This window comes from Ictidomys tridecemlineatus, chromosome 5, assembly GCF_052094955.1.
Source record: "Ictidomys tridecemlineatus isolate mIctTri1 chromosome 5, mIctTri1.hap1, whole genome shotgun sequence".
Lineage (NCBI taxonomy): Eukaryota > Metazoa > Chordata > Mammalia > Rodentia > Sciuridae > Ictidomys > Ictidomys tridecemlineatus.
Window position 1 is genome coordinate 31,009,026 of NC_135481.1, and position 20,836 is coordinate 31,029,861.

General features: G+C 39.3%; 2 protein-coding genes and 1 non-coding gene across 15 annotated transcripts in view; 2 read left to right on the plus strand and 1 right to left on the minus strand.

The window, feature by feature from the left end:
- Positions 1-1,496: 1,496 nt before the first annotated feature.
- Trnav-uac (transfer RNA valine (anticodon UAC)) lies at positions 1,497-1,569 on the plus strand. The gene has a single exon. It is a non-coding gene; the product is annotated as a tRNA-Val (tRNA).
- Positions 1,570-3,895: 2,326 nt separating this feature from the next.
- LOC101961191 (uncharacterized) lies at positions 3,896-17,640 on the minus strand. 3 transcript variants are annotated; one of them, XM_078049638.1, is made up of 3 exons: positions 16,942-17,640; positions 16,189-16,533; positions 3,896-5,165 (listed from the first exon to the last, which is right to left on the minus strand). In XM_078049638.1, exon 1 carries the CDS (start codon positions 17,638-17,640, stop codon positions 17,281-17,283), a length of 360 nt encoding a protein of 119 aa, XP_077905764.1. In that variant the 3' UTR covers positions 3,896-5,165; positions 16,189-16,533; positions 16,942-17,280. The 3 variants fall into 3 exon arrangements, with proteins under 3 accessions (XP_077905764.1, XP_077905763.1, XP_021582349.1); XM_078049637.1 differs by lacking the exon at positions 3,896-5,165 and adding an exon at positions 15,813-16,034; XM_021726674.3 differs by lacking the exon at positions 3,896-5,165 and having other exon boundaries at positions 15,813-16,533.
- The window catches only part of Gabpb1 (GA binding protein transcription factor subunit beta 1), a 61,689-nt gene continuing 57,870 nt past the window's right edge, over positions 17,018-20,836 (plus strand). For 2 of the 11 annotated variants that reach the window (XM_013359370.4, XM_021726660.3), the window contains exon 1: positions 17,170-17,218. In XM_013359370.4, the coding sequence (XP_013214824.2) occupies positions 17,195-17,218 (24 nt within the window). In that variant the 5' untranslated portion in view covers positions 17,170-17,194. The other 9 variants (XM_078049631.1, XM_078049633.1, XM_005316557.5 and 6 more) reach the window with 8 other exon arrangements.

Genomic DNA, 20,836 nt, shown 5'->3' on the forward strand with positions numbered 1-20,836 from the left:
ACAAGTTACAAGATAGCCTATTTGAAAATACACAATTGAAGGAGAAAGAAAGAAAGAAAGAAAGAATGATAACAGAAAATTTCCTGAATCTAGAAAAGGACATGAATTATCCAGGTACATAGGTCAAAGATCACTAGTCAGATTTAACTCAACCAATTCTACCCCCGAACAAAATCAAGCTCTCAAAGGTGAAAAATAATGAGAAGATTTTTGAGGCATCAAATGAAAAGAATAACACATAAGGGTGTCCCAATTTGCCTGTCAGCAAAAACCGTAAGGCAACAGAGAGTTGGCATGAGATTTTCACAGCATGAAGGGAGGAGAAAAATGAACTGTTGAACGATAATATTGTATAAAGCAAAGCTATTTTTTTTTTAGAAAAGAAACAGAGATAAAGACATTCAAGCAAAAACTAAGTGAATATATCTTTACTGGACCTGTTCTATAATAAATACTAAAGTAAGTTCTTCAAACTTAAAAGAAAAAAGACATACTGAGCAAGAAGAAAACATCAGAAAGCATCAAACCCACTTGTAAGAGGTATGCAGACAAGTTCAGAATGGTGCAATATTGCAAACATGGTGCATAGGTGGTTCATATCTTTAGTATAAACACACAAAAAACCCTCAAGCCAATTTAAAAATACATTAATATGTTAAGAGATAAGCAACATAGAAAGATATAAAATGGAACATCAAAAGTTCTACATGTGTCCCCTTTCCAGGTTTGCTGGCTGTTTTGATTGCTTTGGTCTTTACTATTTCCCTGTTCCTCCCTTTCGAAATAGGAATGTCTGTCCTGTGCCTATTTCATCACTGTATCTTGAAAGTATGTAATTTGTTCTTTTGATTTTACAGGAGCTCACAACTAAATTTGCCTGGAGTCTTGCCTGAAGTCTCACTGTGGACTTGGACTTACACATAATACTGGAACAGTTAAGACTTTGGAAACTCAGATTGAATGCATTTGGCACTGTGTGATGGACATGAACCTTTGGAGACAGAGACATATGTTGTAATTTGGATATTAAGTGTCCCCCCAAAAGCACATGTGGTAAAGATTTTGTCCCTGTTGTCCCCAGTGACAAGCCAATAACAAGGATAAAGTTTTGGGAAAAAGGAAAAAGAAGTTGTATTGCTTTGTTAGCAAAGGAGAAAAACAGGGACTATTCCAGAGACTATGATTCTGTATATCAGGGGGAACAGGGTTTTTTTGTTTGTTTTTTTTTGTTTGTTTGTTTTTAAGAAGTGAATCAAAAGCTACACTCCAAGTGTTCTCTATTTGGACTTGTAATTCACTTGTTACTTTGGGAGATAGTAATTTCTTAGATCTTCTGGAACCATCCCTGAATCTGAGCTACTTTGTTCCTGTGGTGGGTGTGTGCTCAAGGATAGATAACTCTTCCTGGGATGGGGAAGGTAATCCTGTTTCCCCTGAGATTAGGGATGGGGAGAAAATAGGGAGGCTCAACCCAAAAAAACCAAAAGCCAAGAACTGGGGATGTGGCTCAGTTGGTAGAGCACTTGCCTTACATGCATAAGGCCTTGGGTTCAATCCCCAGCACCCACAAATAAACAAACAAACAAATAAATAAATAAACCGAAGGCTGAATGTTTTCTTATATATTCAGATGCTAATTCACAATAAGGGGGCAGGGTGCTAGGGAAAAATAGAGGTACTTTGGATTAGGCAGAGGGGAGTGAAGGGAGGGCAGGGGATATGGGGGGAGGAAGGATAGTAGAATGAATTGGACATTATTACCCTATGTACATATATGATTACATAACTGGTGTGATCCTACATCATGTACAACCACAAGAATGAGAAGTTATACTCTATTTATGCATGATGTGCCAAAATTCATTCTACTGTCATATATAACTAATTAGAACAAATTTAAGAAAGAAAAATATATTTACAAATTAAAAAAGTAGTCAATAAACTAGGCTGAGTGGTGTGCACTTGTACTCCCAGCTACTCCTGAGGCTGAGGCAGGAGGATTGCCTGAACCTAGGAGTCTGAATAAGGCTTAGGCAACATTATGATTCTGTCTCTTGTTTAAAAAAAAAAAAAAAAAAAAAAAGCAGTAGACTGCCACAGTCTGGCTGGGCACAAAATAACAGAGCTACCACACACCTTGTAGATTCAAACAGCAACTCTTTATTCCCGAACTCTCACCGGCGCTCTACCCACACTTCCCGTGAACACACTGCCTCTACCCGGCTCTGGGCACCAATTCTCTCAGAACCCTGCGAGAACTCCACGGGAACTCCACGGGAATTCCAAAGAGCGGGGCACCTGAGGCAGCAGGATACGCCCTAATCCTGGAGCCGCCCTATTCCCAGCAGGATCCACCCTAAACCTGGAGCCACCCTAATCCCTGAGCAGGGTCACCTTTCAACCCCAAAACGCCATGCGTCATTCCTACTTGGCAATGGCTCTCAGCAGTAGACTTAAAAAAGACATACAAGCAGGGCTGGGGATGTGGCTCAAGCAGTAGCACGCTTGCCTGGCATGCGTGTGGCCCGGGTTCTATCCTCAGCACCACATACCAACAAAGATATTGTGTCCGCCAAGAACTAAAAAATAAATATTAAAAATTCTCTCTCCTCTCTCACTCTTAAAAAAAAAAAAGAAAAAAAGACATACAAGCAGCCAACAGGTATATGGAAAAAGCACTCAAATTCACCAATCATCAGAGAAAGCAAATCCAAGCCTTAATTAAGATAGCACTTTATTCTCATTAGAATGTTATTAACAAAAGATAAGTATTAGGTGTGGACAAAATGGACCATTTGTATACTGATGGTAGGCATGTAAATTAGTATAGCCAGTTTGAAAAAGAAGTTCTTCAAAAAATTCATGTTCACTGCAGCACTATTCACAATTTCCAAGAAATGGAAACAACCAAGTGCTGATTAGTTGATGAATGGATATAGAAAATGTGGTATATGTATACCATGGAATAGTATTTAGTCATAAAAAGAATGAAACCATTATTTTCAACAATATGGATGGAACTGGATATTGTTATTAGGTGAAATAAGCCAGAAACACAAAAACAAGCACCACATGGTCTTTCTTATATATGGAATACAAAGAGTTTACCTCACAGAGGTATGGAGTAGAATGGTAGGTACTAGAGGCGTGGGAAAAGGAAGGGATGGAGGCATGGGGACAGTGTGATTAATGAGTACTAAGAAATAATCAGATAGAAATAAGAAGTTGGTGTCTTATAATAGACTATTGATAATGATGATTTCAAACTCCTTCTACTACAAACTTGGGAGTGTCTTTGGAAGGGAAAGGACAAAGCAAAGACTAAATGGCAGGGCTGGCTGCTCAGTGTTAGTTGGGGGAAGTTTCTAACTTGTACTTATCCCATCTCGTGAGCTATGCAGATGTGGATTCTAATTGAGGGGATATAAGTAGACAGGGACACAAATGGAGGCAAGTGTGTTGGAGTTGAGCTCTTAATATTCTGAAAGTAAGATGAGAAAGTATTACTTCAGTATCTTGAACAGTAACAGACACAAATACATGGAATAATGATCAAAAGAATTCTTGAAGAATCAAAATTAATGAGTTAGATCTAGAATTTTGTAATTCACTGTTCTATGGATTCCTTAAGGTATAGTCCAATTTTAATGCCTGCCTTCAGACTCTTACAAAAATCTTACAGTTCTACAGGCCAGGAAATCCAAGATCAAGATGCCAGCTGGTTCATTTCCTGATAAATGCTTTTTTGAAGATGATTGCCTTGTCATGGAATCTTCATATGCCTTTTCCTCTATGATCTTGAGAAGAGAGAGATCTTTCTCTTCCCCTTCTTTTTTAAAAATATTTTTTTCACAATATCTTTATTGCTTTAACATGAAAGGAGTGGACAAAGAACTTCCACATTTTCACATATGAATTTTATTCCATTTGTTGGGCCAGACTTTCACTTGCAAAAGGAAAACAGATTGGGGAAAAAGACAGTCAGCCATGTCTGAGAAGCAGCATAATCTGGTAGAAATAAAATATAAATTTTTTTGGGAATCACATGGGTAAAATTCATAATTTTCTTATTTTCTACCTGCATAATATTTATCTAGGATCAACATTTTATTATTTGTGAAATGGGTAGTAACACTCACCTTGCAGAGATTTGAGATAACCTACAATGAAAGCACTTAGCAGCTGCTAAATAAATGTATGGCAAATGAAGTTTAATGTGTACTATTGTTTAGCATTTTAATTTTCATGCTTACTAAGACACATAAATTGAAGATTCTTTAATACATTAACATTAGCAGTAACAAACCACACATAATAATGGAAGATGAGATGTGAAAGCCTAAGTGTAGTAATTAATTATACACAATCATAACTTATATTAAAAATCATTATAGAAAATTTAAACATGTTTAAGTATAGAGACAAAAAGGAAATCTGTGCATCTATCTTCCAGTGTCTATAATTATCATCTGCTGACTACTTGTTTCTTTGATATTGTGAACTATTTACACCTTGCCCTGATTCTGAAATTTTGAAACAAATTCTAGGTACCAATATTTTCTCTTAAATTTTTCAGTATCTTAAAAAATTAATCATAGCAAAACATCAGAGCTAAACATAATCAATAATTCCTTAGTATAATTAAATATCGATTACATGTTTAACACTACTTCCAGTCTATTAAGTGAATGAGTTTCCACCTGCAGTAACATACCTTTTATTTCAATTCAAAAACAGGAGAGGATCCCAAATTCCAAGCAATTCCCAATATACAAATTAAAATTTGGAAAAATTAAACAAATTGGAGGGTTTCCCAATAGTTACTTGACAAATCTAAAAGAAGTCACTGTTCCTAAACTGTAAAGGAATTACAGACTATGTTGATTGTACTTAATCTTAAGAACAAAACACAGCTTATAGTTATGATGATTCTTTTTTGAATGGATCTTTATTAATCTGTGCAAAACTTGAGATACATTGTTTTGGCTGGCGTGGGCTGACACAACAAAATACCATAGACTAAGTGGCTTAAATATCAGAAATCTTATAGTTCTACAGGCCAGGAAGTCCAAGATCAAGATGCCAGCCAGTTCATTTCCTGGTGAGGGCTTTTTTGAAGATGACTGCCTTCTCACTGAATCTTCATCTGACTTTGCCTCTATGATCTAGAAGAGAGAGAGAGAGAGAGAGAGAGAGAGAGAGAGAGAGAGAGAGAGAGAGAGAGAGAGAGAGAGAGAGAGATCTTTCTCTTCCCTTTATTTTTTTGAAAGATTTTTTTTCACAATACCTTTATTCTCTTTATTTATTTTTATGTGGTGGTGAGGATCAAACCCATATGTGCTAGGCAGGTACTCTACTTCTGAGCTACAGCCCCAGCCCTCTCTTCCCCTCCTTATAAGGCCTCTTATCAGATCATGAGTACCTTATCTCAGGACCTAATCTAATCCTAATTAACTCCCAAAGGCATCATCTCCAAACACCATCACATTAAGGGTTAGGACTTCAACAAATGAATTTTGGAACTGCACGAATATTCAGTTCACAGCATATTGAGTTTACTGAGCAGGAGCAAAGACATCCAAATAGCTGGAAAAAAAAGTAAGCATATAGTAGGCTGGGAGTGTAGCTTAGTGGTAGAGTGCTTGCCTACCATGTGTGAGGCTCTGGGTTTGAGCCTCAGAACTAAATAAAAATAAATAAAATAAAGGTATTGTGTCCATCTACAGCTATTTTTTAAAAGTGAGTATATTTTTTTTAAGAGAGAGTGAGAGAGGAGAGAGAGAGAGAGAGAATTTTTAATATTTATTTTTTAGTTCTCGGCGGACACAGCATCTTTGTTGGTATGTGGTGCTGAGGATCGAACCCGGGCCGCACGCATGCCAGGCGAGCGTGCTACCGCTTGAGCCACATCCCCAGCCCCTAAAAGTGAGTATATTAAGGACATGCAAATAGGTGCACATTTCTAGATATGCAAATAGGTGCACATTTCTAGTAATTCAGCCACAGTTTGATCTATGATCTTGATAATGCACCTGAGGCTGAAGCTGAACCAAGTTAGATTAGTGAATGATGCTGCTTTCTGACTGAGAGATGACTGGGTGTCGAGGGAGAAAAGCAAGTAATGGAAAGGGTCAACAGGATATTTTTTTTAAATGAGTAAATGAATGAAACAGAAGTCAGCTTATCATTTCAGATAGCTACAATGACAGTTCTTTTGATACCATGCCCTTGATTGTATATTGGCTTACAGTTATTTAGCAGTTATCTCAATAGGTATCATGGTATTTGTAAAAGCAAAGTAGTTTTAACTAATTTCAACTGAAACAGATATAACACTTAATTGTTCTTTTATTTTTTTTTGCAGAAAATATCTCAAAATATGTTAACACTTACAAGCAGTTAAAAGTTCAAAATGCCTGTTTTAGTGGCTCCACGCTTGTAATCAATCCTAGCTGCCCAGGAGGCTGAGGCAGAAGGATGGCAAATTTGAGGCCAGTTCAGCAACCTAGTGAGACCCTGTCTCAAAAAATCAATAAAAAGGGCTAGGGATGTAGCTCAGTGGTACAGTGCCCCCAGGCTCAATTTCCAATATTAAAGAAAAGGAAAAAAAGTCCAAAAACATGGATTTTTTTTTTTTTTGTGTGTGTGTACACCTAGGGGTACTTAACCACTGAGCCACATATGCAACTTTTTTTATTTTTTATTTTGCGAGTGGGTCTTCCTAAATTTCTTTGAACCTTGCTAAATGGCTGAGGCTGGCTTTGAACTTGCAGTTCTCCTGCCTCAGGCTTCTGAGTTTCTGGGATTACAAGCGTGTGCCACTGTAACCAGAAAAAACTTTGGAAACTAATGATTTTAAAAGCCTGAAGTGTTCTTTCTAGATATAGCCTTATGATTTTCAAGAGGTATTCAACTGCATACATTTGTAAAGATCAGGTACTATGTGTTAACACAGTTGTCCAGAGAGTGACAATTACTTGAGAATGGAAAAATAATAAGTAATTAGGGGTATAGCTCAGTGGTAGAGCATGTGTTTAGTATGTGTAAGGCCCTGGAGTTGATACCCAGCACCCAAAGCAAAATGAAACAAAACAATATCCTAGTATTTGTATTCTTACCTTCTACAAACACTTTCTAGGCACTTTATATGAGCCAATTTGTTTAGTTCAAATATATAGATATAGATGTATGCTGAGCACAGTGGCATCCACCTGTAATCCCAGTGAGTTGGGAGACTGAGGTAGAAGGAGCACAAATTTGAGGCCAGCCTCAACTTGGTGAGGTCCTAAGCAACTTAGTGAGACCCTGTTTCAAAATAAAAAATAAAAAGGGTTGAGGATGTAGCTCAGTAATAAAGTACCCCTGGGTTCAATTTCCAGTACCATGAATAAAACAAAACAACAAACAACAACAACAATAAGAAAAACAGTGGGGGGTAGAGCACCCCTGGGTAGGACCAAAGTGGGTAAATTATATCAAATACCATCAGATGGGCTCCAAAGACTAAGATGCTCTATAAACCCATGACTTATGAAATGGATCTTAAAAAGTCTGGCAAGCCAGGCATGGCGGTGCATGCCTGTAATCCCAGCAGCTCAAGAGGCTGAGGCAGGAGGATTGTGAGTTTAAAGACAGCCTCAGCAAAAGTGAGGCACTAAGCAACTCAGTGAGACCCTGTCTCTAAATAAAATAAAAAAATAGAGCTGGGTTGGGGATGTGGCTCAGTGTTTGGGTGCCCCCGAGTTAATCCCTGATACCCTTCCCCCCACCAAAAAAAATTCTGGCAAGCTGAAAAACTAGCAAGTGTGACACAACTAAGCCTTTTCCTCACCCAGAGTTACTTTTGCTCCAAGTAAACAGTAATCATTTCTGGAAAACTTTCTTCACACCCTCATGTAATTTCAACTGTAGGTAGAATCAACAGCCCTATATAGATACTTTCTCCCTCCCTGTGCTGCCTCAGCACCAAAACAAGCTTAATCAAAACTCACTTTTAACTCCCATCATATTAGGGGAATTTTTCATGAAATTAGTAATTTCCTGCCACTTACCAGATTTGCAATTCAAATGAAAGCTGAAGGATCTTTTCATTTTTTTAATATTGGGGATTGAATGGAGGGGGGCTTTACAACTAAGCTATATCCCCACCCCTTTTTATTTTTTGACAATCTTAGTAGCTGCCAAGGCCTCCAATTGTGATCCTCTTATCTCAAATCTCCCAAGTAACTGGAATCATGGGCATGTGTCACTGTGCCCAGCTTGAAGAATCTTTTTAGATCCTGTTAAACTTGCAAATTTGCCAAGAAAAAAAAAAAAGGTAGGTGGAGCTATTTGTAGTCATTTTTGGCCCCTTTCCAGGTTTGCTGGCCATTTTGATTGCATAAGCAATCATGTTTTTACCAGTTATGGGTGTGTCACTGCAGGAGTAGCAGCAAAGAATTTCTATATCCTGATCAAATTTTGTTAACTGAATCCCATTTCCCTTAATTTAAACAAATTATTTTGTTATTAATCTTAAAAACGTTAAGTAGGACTTGAAATATTTTGCCCTTCAAAAGCTAGTAGGTAAAAAATCTGAAAATATGATAACTTTCTAGTCCATGAGCAATGCTGTGGAGGAATATTAGGTATATGGAAGGCAAACTAAAAATACGTTTGTGTCATTTTTGCAGAGCAATTTTACCTATGGAAACTGAGATCCAACAAATCTAAATATGTAAGAAAAGAGGATGTGAATACAAGGGTGTTCTAGTATTCACTAATTAGAATACAAGATTAGAAAGTAGTTAAATAATCTGCAGGGGTAAGAAAAAGAAGTCATCTTCTATACCTTGATAGGGAAATGTCCAGGTACCTTAAGTGTACAGTGCAGAAGTATGTACAATAACCTCCCTTTTGTATAAGAAACAGGAAAAATAAGAATATTTATTCTCATATGTAGAGTCATGAGGAAAAAGTAGGTTACCTAGTGGGTGGGAACAGGATGGACAGAAGACAGTGATGATTATTTAAAAATTTTCTGGACCTGTGAATGTATTATCTATTCAAATATTTTTTTTTAAATTATCTAGAAGCTCTAATTAACCAAAAATTATATGGGATAATTACCTCAATGCTACCTTAATTCATGGTGCAAAAATACAAAATTGAAATGTCTAATTCCTGGAAATCAAAGTTTCCAGATGCCTCTAGGGAAAATTTCAGTGACTTACTATGGGTCTTTTTTAGAACTCAGAGAGGTGGACAGAGAACAGACAGAAGACCTTTGCTCCTATAAACAATTTTAAGTGCTTTGAGGGGCTGGAGATAAAGCTCAGTGGTGGAACACGTGCCTAACATGTGTGACCTTGGGTTCAAGCCCAGGCACTGCATACATACAATGTTAAACAAAGTAGTTCAGAAGCCTGTCCGCCTCCAAACCATGCATTATTCATCAGTAAAACTATAGGAAGGATCTAGTAATTGCATTATGGGGAAACATTCTTCTTTCAATTTTCCTTAATGTTACAATGCTATTTTTATAGTAAAGAAATGGTTTTAATAAACCTAGAAGGGAAAATTCTTTCTCATAGATTATAGATTACCCTAAAATTTGAGGCAACATTAGTGCTTTCTTTCTCTTTTCTTTTTTTTTAAAAATAAAGTTATTTTTAAGTGATTTAAAAGACACTGTAGGTATTTTTAGGTGGGGTCTCTCTCACCATGTTGCCCAAGCTAGTCTTGAGCTTGTGAAACTGGGACTAACAGGCATGTGCTATTGTGCCTGGCTTGATACTGCTGCTTTTTAGAAGGTATGTGTTTATCATCACCAGAAACTACCTTCATACCACTTTTTAAAGATCTTGACTAGCAAAACCATCTTCACCTTTTCCTGTAGAATTTCAGGTGACTAAAACTGCACTGTATACACAGTGAACAAAATTACATAACATTCCAGAGTTTCCCAAAGAGAAAGACCCATACCACTGGTGACATTCAAAATGGTTCTAGGCAGTACATGGACAAAGCAGTAAATAGCACTGAATCAGAGAAAGTTTCTCCTGTTTCTCTTCACTTTCAGTCTTTGGATTCAAAGCACTTGGTTGGCAAGAGCATCTAGCTAGAAATTAGTAACTGGCTTTGTTTTATATGTACTAATTTTTACAATCACTATCTTTGATTTTTTTTTCATATCACCAGAAGTTTAGAACACAAATGTGTCTGGATTACTTACACTCAAAGAAGCTTAAAAGATGGGAGAAGAGTACAGGTACTGCTGACTATATTCCAGTGTCTCCTTAAGTCACAGATCACAAAAATCCAATGGTCTTTTCTCAGGGCTTATCTTTCCTGCACTCAAATTCTCTCCATGGTCTTTTGTAACAGACACTTGGTTCTCCAGGAATGGTGTGGTGAACAGTATAAACTGGAGTCACAAGCTGGTTTTAAATGCTCCTTAATTGTCTTGCTGAGTTTACAAAGTAAGACTACCAAAAGAGGCTAAAATTGGCTACCTTGGAATCGGAAAGGAATAAATGAGAAAACAAATGCAGACTGTCTAGTACTCCATTTAGCAGATGCTCAATAAATCATCCCCCCCCTTTCTTCATTTTCTTTCTTTGTTCTTCAATACCTGTTCTATATTCTTTCATTCACTCTCATAGCTTTAATTATTATCCTTCTATGGATAACTTCTAATTTTCTATCACCAATTCTGACCTTTCCCCTGAGTATCAAACGTTGGCTTCTGTGTCTGTTTAATAATTCCCCTTTGGCATTCCAGCATCATCTTAAACTCAACACATATAAAATATTTCTTTTCTTTCTCCAAATTTGGTCCTCATCCTCTTGGTTTTCTCACTTAATTCATGCCATTAAATTACTATTATCTCTATCACTTAGGCTTAAAGTCTCAATTATCTTTTACTCCTTTCCCATTACATCGAATAAAACATCAATATAATTTTTACATGGGGGCTGGGGATGTGGCTCAGAGGCACAGCACTTCCAGTCATGCATGAGGCCCTGGCTTAGATCCACAGTATCACAATAAATAAATAAAATTACATTACATTTTAATAGCTTGCAAAGGGTTATAAATGGCAATAAAATGTTAGTTTTTATCAAGCCCACAGAGATGAGAAAAATGAAATTAAGAGACGTTAGGAGACATACCCAGGTCATGTTTCAAAAGTGACTAGAGCCTTGTCTAAAAACCCACTGCCCCTCTTTCCAACTGTTATGCTCTTTCACTTTGCCATACTGCTTCAAGTTTTGCAGTATCTTTTGATTCCTTTCTCCTTCCTACTGCCATCCCCCAAATTCAGGTCTACCTTATCTTTCACAATAATGGTAATGCATTTATAGAAAAATTGGTTCAGTGAGGGAATAGCCGGTAGCATGTATCCAGCATTGCTGAGGAGATATTTTTTTCCTTATTAGAAAAAAACTTCATCAAAATATTGGGGGGGGGTACTGGGGATTGAACTCGGGGGCTCTTAACCACTGAGCCATATCCCCACCCTATTTTGTATTTTATTTAGAGACAGGGTCTCACTGAGTTGCTTGCACCTCACTGCTGCTGAGGCTGGCTTTAAACTCGTAATCCTCCTGCCTCAGCCTCCGGGGCCTCTGGGATTACAGGTGTGCACTGCTGTGCCTAGCTCATCAAAACTTTTTAATCATGAAATACAGAATATACCAAAAGGCACCTTTCCCAACTTTATGGCTCAATAAGTGAGTGACCTGCCCCTCACCAACCCCATACAAGTCAAGAAACAGAACAGGGCCCCAAACCCTGGAAGCATACCTTTATTTCCTTCAAAGTACTATCCCCCAGTTAATTCTTTCTTTTCTCTGTAACTTTATTTCCTAAGTCTAGTTTGGTTTTGCCTGTTGTTTGAACTTTGAATTTTCCAAAGTGGTCATAACAAATCCATTCCTATTAATAACATATGCTTCAGTTGCTAACTCTTGATCAACATTTGGTACTTTCTGGTTAATTTTAACAGTTTTTTTTGGGTGTGTCACAGTGGCTCATTGTTGGGGCTTTATGGCATTTCTCTAAGGATTAAGATAGTTGAGTACCTTTAAATGTTTAAAAAACATATAATTACCTTCTTTTGTGAAATGACTGCTAAGGCTCTTACCCAGTTTTCTATTGGGTTGAAATTTGTTATTTAACTGTGGTCTATAAATTATAGATAGAAGCAAAGCCGATATTTCCACTGAATGCATTTGCCCAGTGCCGTCAGAATACCACTAACTCACCTTATTCTGGCACCAAATTCGCTAATAAAGCTTCTGGGAGTTATGTAACCAACTTCATGCATTCTCTTTAAAACAATGTATCGAGTCTTTGTGCCAAGGAACTCCTTAGACATTACACATTAGTGGCACACACACACACACACACACACACACACACACACACACTAGGAATATTGCTTTGGAAAGAGACCTGTACTAGGATCCTGTTGTTAATCAGGTTTCTGTTGCTATAACAAAATACCTGAGAAAAATAACCTGCCATTTCAGGTTTTAGTACACAGATGCTTTGTCCCACTGCTGTGGGTCTGTGGTAAGGCAGAATGCCCTGGTGAGGGGGGCATGGAAGAGCAAAGCTGCTCGCTTCACGATAGCCAGGAAGCAGAGAAAGAGGAAGGGGCTGACAAGATAACAGTCCCCAAGGACACATCCCCAGGGACCCACTCCAAGTATTTTAACCTCTTACAGTTTCTACCATTTCCCAAGAGTCCATTCAGCTACGAATTCCTCAATGGATTGATTGTTCAAAGACCTTATGATCCAACCACTTCCCCAAAGGCTCACCTCTTAACTGTAGGGATCAAGTCTTCCAAAGTATGAGCCTTGGGAAATATTCCTGATACAAACTATAACACTTGCTCCTAACATTTATGAGCTTGGTGACTTTAGGCAAGTTGCTTAATCCATTTTAGCCTTAGTTTCCTCACAGGAAAAATGGGATAATAATATTTTATAGAATTATTTAAGGATTAGATGAGACAATATATGTAACAGACTATGCAAAATGGCTGGCACAAAAAAGGCATTAATAAATGGTAGCTATTATAGATTTGGTTATCTCCATAGTAAAAAAGAGGCATTTAGATTTAGATAAATCTTCTAGGAATTTGGTTCTTTTGACCCCTTTATCTGAACACCTTTAGAACAGTGTTTCAAATTTTCACTTTTTGTGAAGGTTGACATTGGCCCATGGGCCAAATTTTTGGTTATACTAGTCTAGAGCACAAAAAAAATAAAAGTTTCTAATCTGCTAGCCTGAAGTCAAAGCAACTGAAAGGTTGCTCTTGGTCCTGAGTCACCAGATGGCCATCTAGTGGTTGCTTTCTAGCCTTAAATACCACATTTTTAGTTCCTTGCTCAAAAAATAGACACTGCTCACCTTATTTCTAGGATAAAATCTGAGTCCTTTAGCTAGTCATCTAAAGCTTTCCATCATGGTCCCAAATAACTTTTTAAAAAAGACTTTCTGCTATTCTCTGTTCTACTAGACTGCATTGATTAGTATAGTAACGACTAGCTGTTCTTGAAATTTAGCTAATTTAGGAACTGAATTTTTTATTCCTAAAGTTAAAATAAAATTTAAAAACTGATATGATTCAAATACCACAAAACTTCATTATGGTTGAAACCAGTTGGATATGTTAATTTTGAACTGTAAATTTTGTAAAATCAAATATTGAGATACTTTGTTATAAGATTCCAAACTCTTAGTAACAAGAAAAGCATGTAAAATGTTTAAAAATATTTAATAATTTTTAAAAATATTTTTTAGTTTTAGGTGGACACAATATCTTTATTTTTATGTAGTGCTGAGAATGGAACCCAGTGCCTCATGCATGCTAGGCAAGTGCGCTACCACTTGAGCCACATCCCCAGTCCCCAAAAATATTTAATAACTTATATATTGATCACAAATGAAATACCGAGACAAACTAGGTTAAATAAAACTTTTTTTAACTAGAATTTCACATTCCTTTTTACTTTTTTAATGAGGCTAATATAAAATTATGTGGCTTGTTATATTTTTATTGGCCAGTGCTGGCGTAGACAACAATGCCCCAAACCTAGGTATCACTATTGATTTCTTATTCTCTCACTCTTCACATCAGGTTAAATCCTCAAACTATATCTGTGATACATCCGTTTTCTCCATCTCTGTTACTATCCTAGTACATGCTTCTCCATTCTTAAAACCCTTCAATGGCTTGATCTTACAAAAGTTGCAGACTTGTCTCTTACCATCTCTTTAATTTTTTTCACTACATTTTTTCTGCCACCTTTGCTGCTCCCTAAACATAACTCCTTTTTACCTTAGGGCTTTTGCCCTGTTATTCCCTCTGTCCCAATTTCTTTCCCATTAGGTCTGAGCTCACAGAATAACTTCTCAATGAGGCATTTCTGATCAAGGACCAAAATTTTGTTCTTTCACTCAGGGAAATATTTTATCCAATCATGCATTTTTCTCATTAACTTATTATGGGATGTCTTTCTTTGTTTCTATTTTATAGTGTTCCCCCCCCCCCCATCATCAGAGGAATGATGTTTGTCTTACTGCTGCTTTACCTATGTAGAGTGTAGAATAGTGCCAGACATAGGGTGGGGGTGCCTTTCCAACAACTGTTGAATGAGTACCTAATTGCTGACTGGGCTTATCTATTTGGTTGGCTCACAGGCACTTCAAATACTTCATGATCGAAATAGAACCTTTGTCCTTCCCTAACATATTCCTCTTCCCTTCTTATCTCAGTGAAGATATTACCATCTTCCTAGGTGCTTCACTGACAAACTTGAGAGTCACCTTTGACATTCTACCTCTTAAGTCATTCCCTTATGGAGTCAACCAAATCTCTACGCTCTCCATAACCACTTTGATCATGTCCTTCACTCCTGTTTGCCATTCTCTCTCCAATTCATCATTCTCTTGGATTTTTATTCAAACTGTTTTTCTTGTCTTGAACTTTGTATGCTAGTCATCCACAAATTAAATCACATGAATGTTCCTATTACAGATCATTCAACATTTCCCTCCTGCTCTTAAAAGCTAATTTCTGCACATGGCATTCAAGATCTCTACAGGAACACTTTAGATACTACTGAAATAGCATTGTCTTCTTTATCCATCTAACTCCTTGGTATTTTGTTTTCTAAACTCTGTCTAGGAGGCCTTCCTCAATTAACTTACTGAAGCTCATAGCTTCTCCAGTGCTATTCAATTCCTCCCTTTTAGGTTAGTAAAGGGCTCCTCCTGTAATTCTAGTATTCGGCAATTTCCCCTCATCATACTACTGATGATGCCTATTTACCGGTTACATTTTACAGCAGAAGATCAATGGGGGCAAAAGATTCTGTAGCATTACTGAATGTTTACTCAAACTCTGTTATAGAAGAGCATGACATTGAGGCTTGGGTCTTGGCTCAATGGTGGAGTGCTGGCCTAGCACGTGTGAGACCCTGGGTTCGATCCTTAGCACCACATAAAAATAAATAAAAATAAAATGATGGGGCTGGGGATGTGGCTCAAGCGGTAGCGCGCTTGCCTGGCATGCCTGCGGCTGGGTTAGATCCCCAGCACCACAAACAAAGAAAGATGTTGTGTCTGCTGATAACTAAAAAAATATTAAAAAATTCTCACTCTTTAAAAATAAAAAAATAAAATGAAAGATATTGTGTCCATCTACAACTAAAAAAATTAAAAAGTATGACATCAAAATCTTTACGTTTTATCAATAAAAATATTAAAGACTGTGGCTCCTATACGGCTCTGCTTCCAATTTAGGAATACTGAGTTATACCAAGACTATGAATCTTTATTGCATCACTATTATAAAGGGTAAGTGAAGATAAATTACTTATTTGAGGCCACACAAAAACAGTGGGAAATATGAATTCCGTTTAAACTTGTCAGTTTTGGACTAAACTTCGCGTTGTCTGAGATATTCCCAACTCCTAGATACAAGGATGCCAAAGTTTCACTCTTTGTAGGTTGGGAAAGCGATCCCCGAGCTTCCCTGTTAAAAAACACATCAGTATGTTGAGTTACTTTGGAAATCTCATAAACATTTAAGACTTTTCCTTTGCAAATCGCCATCTCCGAATAAACTTGCTTTTAAAATAAAACGCAAGAAAGCTTTATGTTGCAGGCACAGAAAAATTGATCTCTACCTCTGTGACAGGTGACAAGTAATCCAAGGGAATTCAGTGAGCAAATTATTGTAGTCTACAAAGTATGAGGCACCATTAGAACGCTTTTTTCAAAAAAGGTTACAGAAACACGTACATCCTCGTCATAAACCTGACTGTTCAGTTTATGCGAAGTGGAAACAGTCTTCGTTCCTGCCCTGGAACTTCAACAGCGACTCCCGTCCCAGTCTACCTAGTTCAGTCTAGGGCCACTTTAAGGTAAATCCTAGCCTCCTGGCTGCCCTTCCGTCTCCCAGAATTCTGCTAGGCGGTCCAATTGGCAAGCTTAAATCTCAAGGATCCCGCAGTCCACGCCTTTCAACGGTCCTGTCGGAGACATACTAGGGTTAGCACACGCCAGCTTGTTTCCAAACTCCTACCCATCTCGGAAAGAGGCGGCTAGGCGCGGTGCGGCCCGGCTGCTATTCCGCGCACATGGCCCGCCGCAGCTCCCACCCCCGCTGCCGCGCAGGCGCCAGGCGAGCCGGGACTTGCGGTCGCCGACAGCGAATCATTCCGCCGCCTTCTTTGTGTAGCTGAACGCTAGAAATGGCATATTTTCCTTCCTTCTGTTAAAAAACAAAAAAATCAAACCCTCTTGTCCCTTCCTCCCACCGGAATGGGGTTAGGGAGTGGATGGGAGCGGGATCTGCACACAAAGGCAAGGGCGAAAAAGCCTCAAGCGAAGGGCTGACGAGGGCCGGGTCCGGGAGGGATGCTGGGAGCTTGACTCACTCGCACACCATGTGTCCCTCCGCGCGCAGCACGGGGGACTTTTCGGTGGGGATTTTGGGCGCCGACCAGACGCGGCATTTTCGGAAAATAGCGCCCTGTGCAGCTGAAGCGCTTAGTGTGTAGCGGGGCCGCGTCAGCCCGGCCGGGTACGAGGCGCCTCGGGTCCCCGCACCACCTCCTGCTGCTCCCCCGTCGCCGCTCCCGAAGCTTTTCCAGGTCAGTGCGGGTCTGTGTAGGGCCCTGTTACCACCGGATGTGGAAGTTGATCTCTTCGCTGGTAAAAAATAATTCCACTTCCCCCGGAACCCAGATCATCCCCGCGATTTCCTGTTTATTGCATTAAGGCGCCGGGTTTCCGGGGCTCCCGGACCCGCTTATTCCGCGGGGGTCGACGGGGTCGGCCTGGGCGCCCGCTCCGCCCGCGCCGCCGCCGCGCTTTGTCTGCCGGGCACCCCGCTTCTGGGAGGGGCGGGCAGACATGGTGGCGGCCGCCGCCCCCTCCTCGGCCCTGGCATGCCGCGGCCTCCCCTGCGCTTCCCGCCGAGCCGCTGCTGAGCGGCGGCCCCGGGGCGGCGATGGGGTCGTGCCGGGGCAGCGGGGACTCTGTGGGCGCTGGGAGGCGGGCAGTGGGCGGAAGAGGGAAGGAGGCAGGCGCGGCCCGGCCTCGGCGCCCGCCGTCCCCGGCCCCGCCAGCCCCATTGTCTCTGCGGCCTGACGGTCCCGCCGGCCTCTACTGAGCGGGAAGGGCCGACTGGCCCTGTCGTGCTGTGCTGTGGAGCCCGCGGAGCTGGAAGGCTGACGGATCGCGGTGGGAGCGGCGGGATTGGACAGGGTTAACGGGAGAGCTCAGCTGGTGCCGGGCAGGGCCGCCACTACTGCCTCGGCCGCGGGGACTCGAGTCCTGAGGGGACGAAGCCTGTGGTTCTGAATGTTCGGGACTTCTGCCCCAGAGACTTCGCCGCTGGGACTTATGAGAACAGATTCGGGACAGATATTGAGAATTTTGCCAGGTCATCTCTGCCTGGGCACAGTTAATCGGTGTGATATTTAGTGAGTTTCGTTGAAGCTGTCCAACTGTGTTGAATCAGCGTGCCTAGTCTCAAGGGTGCATCGTGAAAACTGAAACCAAAGGAATGATACTGGCCTGCTTTGTGTGTTTTCCCACTTTAAGCTTGTTTTCAGTACACAAATTTTTAATTCAAAGCTGATTGGACTGTGGCGAGCAGAGATCTGTTCAAAGGAGGGCAGAGAGCACAGTACTTCTGAAGGGGGCTTGATAATGTGGAATTATTTTCTCTCTCCGGTCACTGGGTTGCTGGTTGAATTCAGGCAAGTGTTACTTTCTGAAGTATAATTTTAATCTGGAAACAAGTTTCATGTAGTCGGTGCATGATCCTTGTAGATTGCCATCCCGGAATTAAAAACTCACTCTTAATTTATCATGCAGAAGTCGGTGCTCAGAAATTCTTTTTTGCTCGTGTTTTAAATCATGTAAAAACCCACCCAGCTTGGTTTAAATTTCTTCTGCCATATTTTGACACTTCCACTTTCAGGCTCAGACTTTCAATTTAAGGAAACTGAAGACGGCTGTATCTTGTTTTTGTTTAAAAAAAAAAGTTTTTTTTTTAAAACAAACAAACAAACAAACTGATTCCAGGTTAACACAGTGACATATTAGGCAAGCGTGACATTGTTTTGTATTTCTGCAAATCTTTTTAATGCTTGATTAATGGAACACTGCTGGTTGTGGTAACGTACCATGTAACATCTGGAAAACTCCACTTCTGTCTCCCTCCTTTTTTAACACAGAAGTGTGTTATTCCTGTCTGTTTTCACTGTGTAAGTCATATAAGGATACTATCCAATGCATATTTTAAAAATAAGGATGATTCTTGTACTTTTTTCTTGGGGTCTAACTTTTTAAGAAGTTGAGATTTAGGGGTGGGGCTTTATAGTCATGGGTAGGGGGTTTACCTAGTATGCTCCAGGACCTGGGTTCATTCTCCAGTCCCAGAAAAAATCAATTGGGCTTTTGGTGCATAAACAACATAATAGTTAAAGATTATGTAACCTGCATATGCTCCTGGAGATTCATTTTTTTTCTCTTCCTACGTACACAGTGAAACAGTGTAATTTGATCAATTTCATTCCCCAGTATCTCCTCTTTCCCCCTCCCTATCCCTGATCCCCTTCTTTCTATTCTATTGGTCTCCCTTCTTGTTTTTTAATTTGTCCTAATTAGTTATACATGATAATAGAATGCATTTTGACACATTGAACACAAGTGGAATACGTCTTCTCATTCCTCTGGTTGTACATGGTGCACACCAGTAGTGGAATCATACATGTACATAGTGTAATAATGTCAGTCTCATTCTCCTTACCAACCCCACATCATCACTGAAGATTCATTCTGAGTGATTAAACTTTGTCTTTAATTCCAATATGTTTCTTTAGTTATGTACATAAATAAAACATGAATTCCACATTAGATGTACTTGTGAAAATCAGTGTGTAATTGTAATCTGAGTATAGGATACTTTCAAAGCACTGTGGGAGCTCCAGATTTAAGAGTAAAACCTTCGTTCAATCTGTGTGTGTAATGTATCTATATCACATCTAGAGTTTTCTGTCTGAATCTTTAGAAACTTTCCTGTCTGGACAGTTATAGTGCAGTGTGTAAAACTTTAAGATCACATTTTGTTTTAATGGTTTGGAAAGGAAACTAAATTTGTTTCCAGTTGTTTCTGTGAACTCTACTCTGAATCTGTCAGTCTGTACTGTTCCATCAACAGGAAGCATCTGGTGGTTCTTCATGTAATTGTTAAAAAATGTCAGGTGTATTTTTAATAGTTTGCTGTTCCTATGAAAGTAGGTTGAATCTTGGTTAATTTTACTTGATTTTAGTTTTTTTTTCCTCCAATATTAAAAATAAAAGTCTTTATAGTAGGCTACATCTCCTACAGAATAGACCCCCCCCCCAGTATCTTGTAAACAGGTAAAGCAAACATGTTATTAGGAATTCAGAAATTTCATATGAAAAAAATTTTTTTTCTGCACTGGGGATTGAACCCAGGGTGCTTAACTACTGAGCCACATCCCCAACACCCCACCCTTTTAAAAGTATTTTATTTTGACTGGCTTGGGGTCTTGTTTTCCTTGGGGCTCTATTAAGTTGCTGAGGCTGGCATTGAACTTGTGATTCTCCTGCCTTAGCCTCCTGAGACTCTGGGATTACTGGTGCCCATAACCTTCCTTGGCTTTTTGTATTAAATTTCAAATCACATTCAGTTTTGAGGGTACATGAGGCCCTGTACCAAGTATGGATGAACTCACTGTTGTGCTCCTTCTTTTTCCTCTCACTTTGCAAACATTGAAAAACAAACCCAGCTGGTGGGGATGTAGCTCCCTGATAGAATACTTCCCTGGCAAGCTTGAGACCCTGGTTTCTGTCCCCAGCACTGCAAAACAAACAAGCAAACAAAACCAAACCCAAACAAGGTCTTGGACTCAAGACAAATTAGTTTTTTTTTTCTTTAATGTACGTATTTAGGAAGTATTTAGAGAGTACAGTGTGATAATTGGATACATGTATACAACGTAATGATCAAAGTAATGAGCATTTCCATCTGCTTAAACAGTTATTGTTTTGGGAACCTTTGAACTCTTTATTATTGAAGTCTTTATAATATATAATAAGTTGTAAATTATAATTACCTTACTAAGGATAATTTAGTTTTTTTTTTTAATACAAGCCCCCCACCTTTTTTAATGTATATTATTTAGAGTGGGTTGGGATCTTGTTTTTCTTTTTTTTTTAATACTTTTATTTTGTTTTATTTTTATGTGGTGCTAAGGATCGAACCCAGTGCCTGTCACGTTATAGGCAAACTGC

What these genes read in the sequence shown, in the direction of transcription:
- LOC101961191 (XM_078049638.1), bottom strand. Translation starts at nt 17,640, where the DNA reads ATGGGGCTGGCGGGGCCGGGGACGGCGGGCGCCGAGGCCGGGCCGCGC.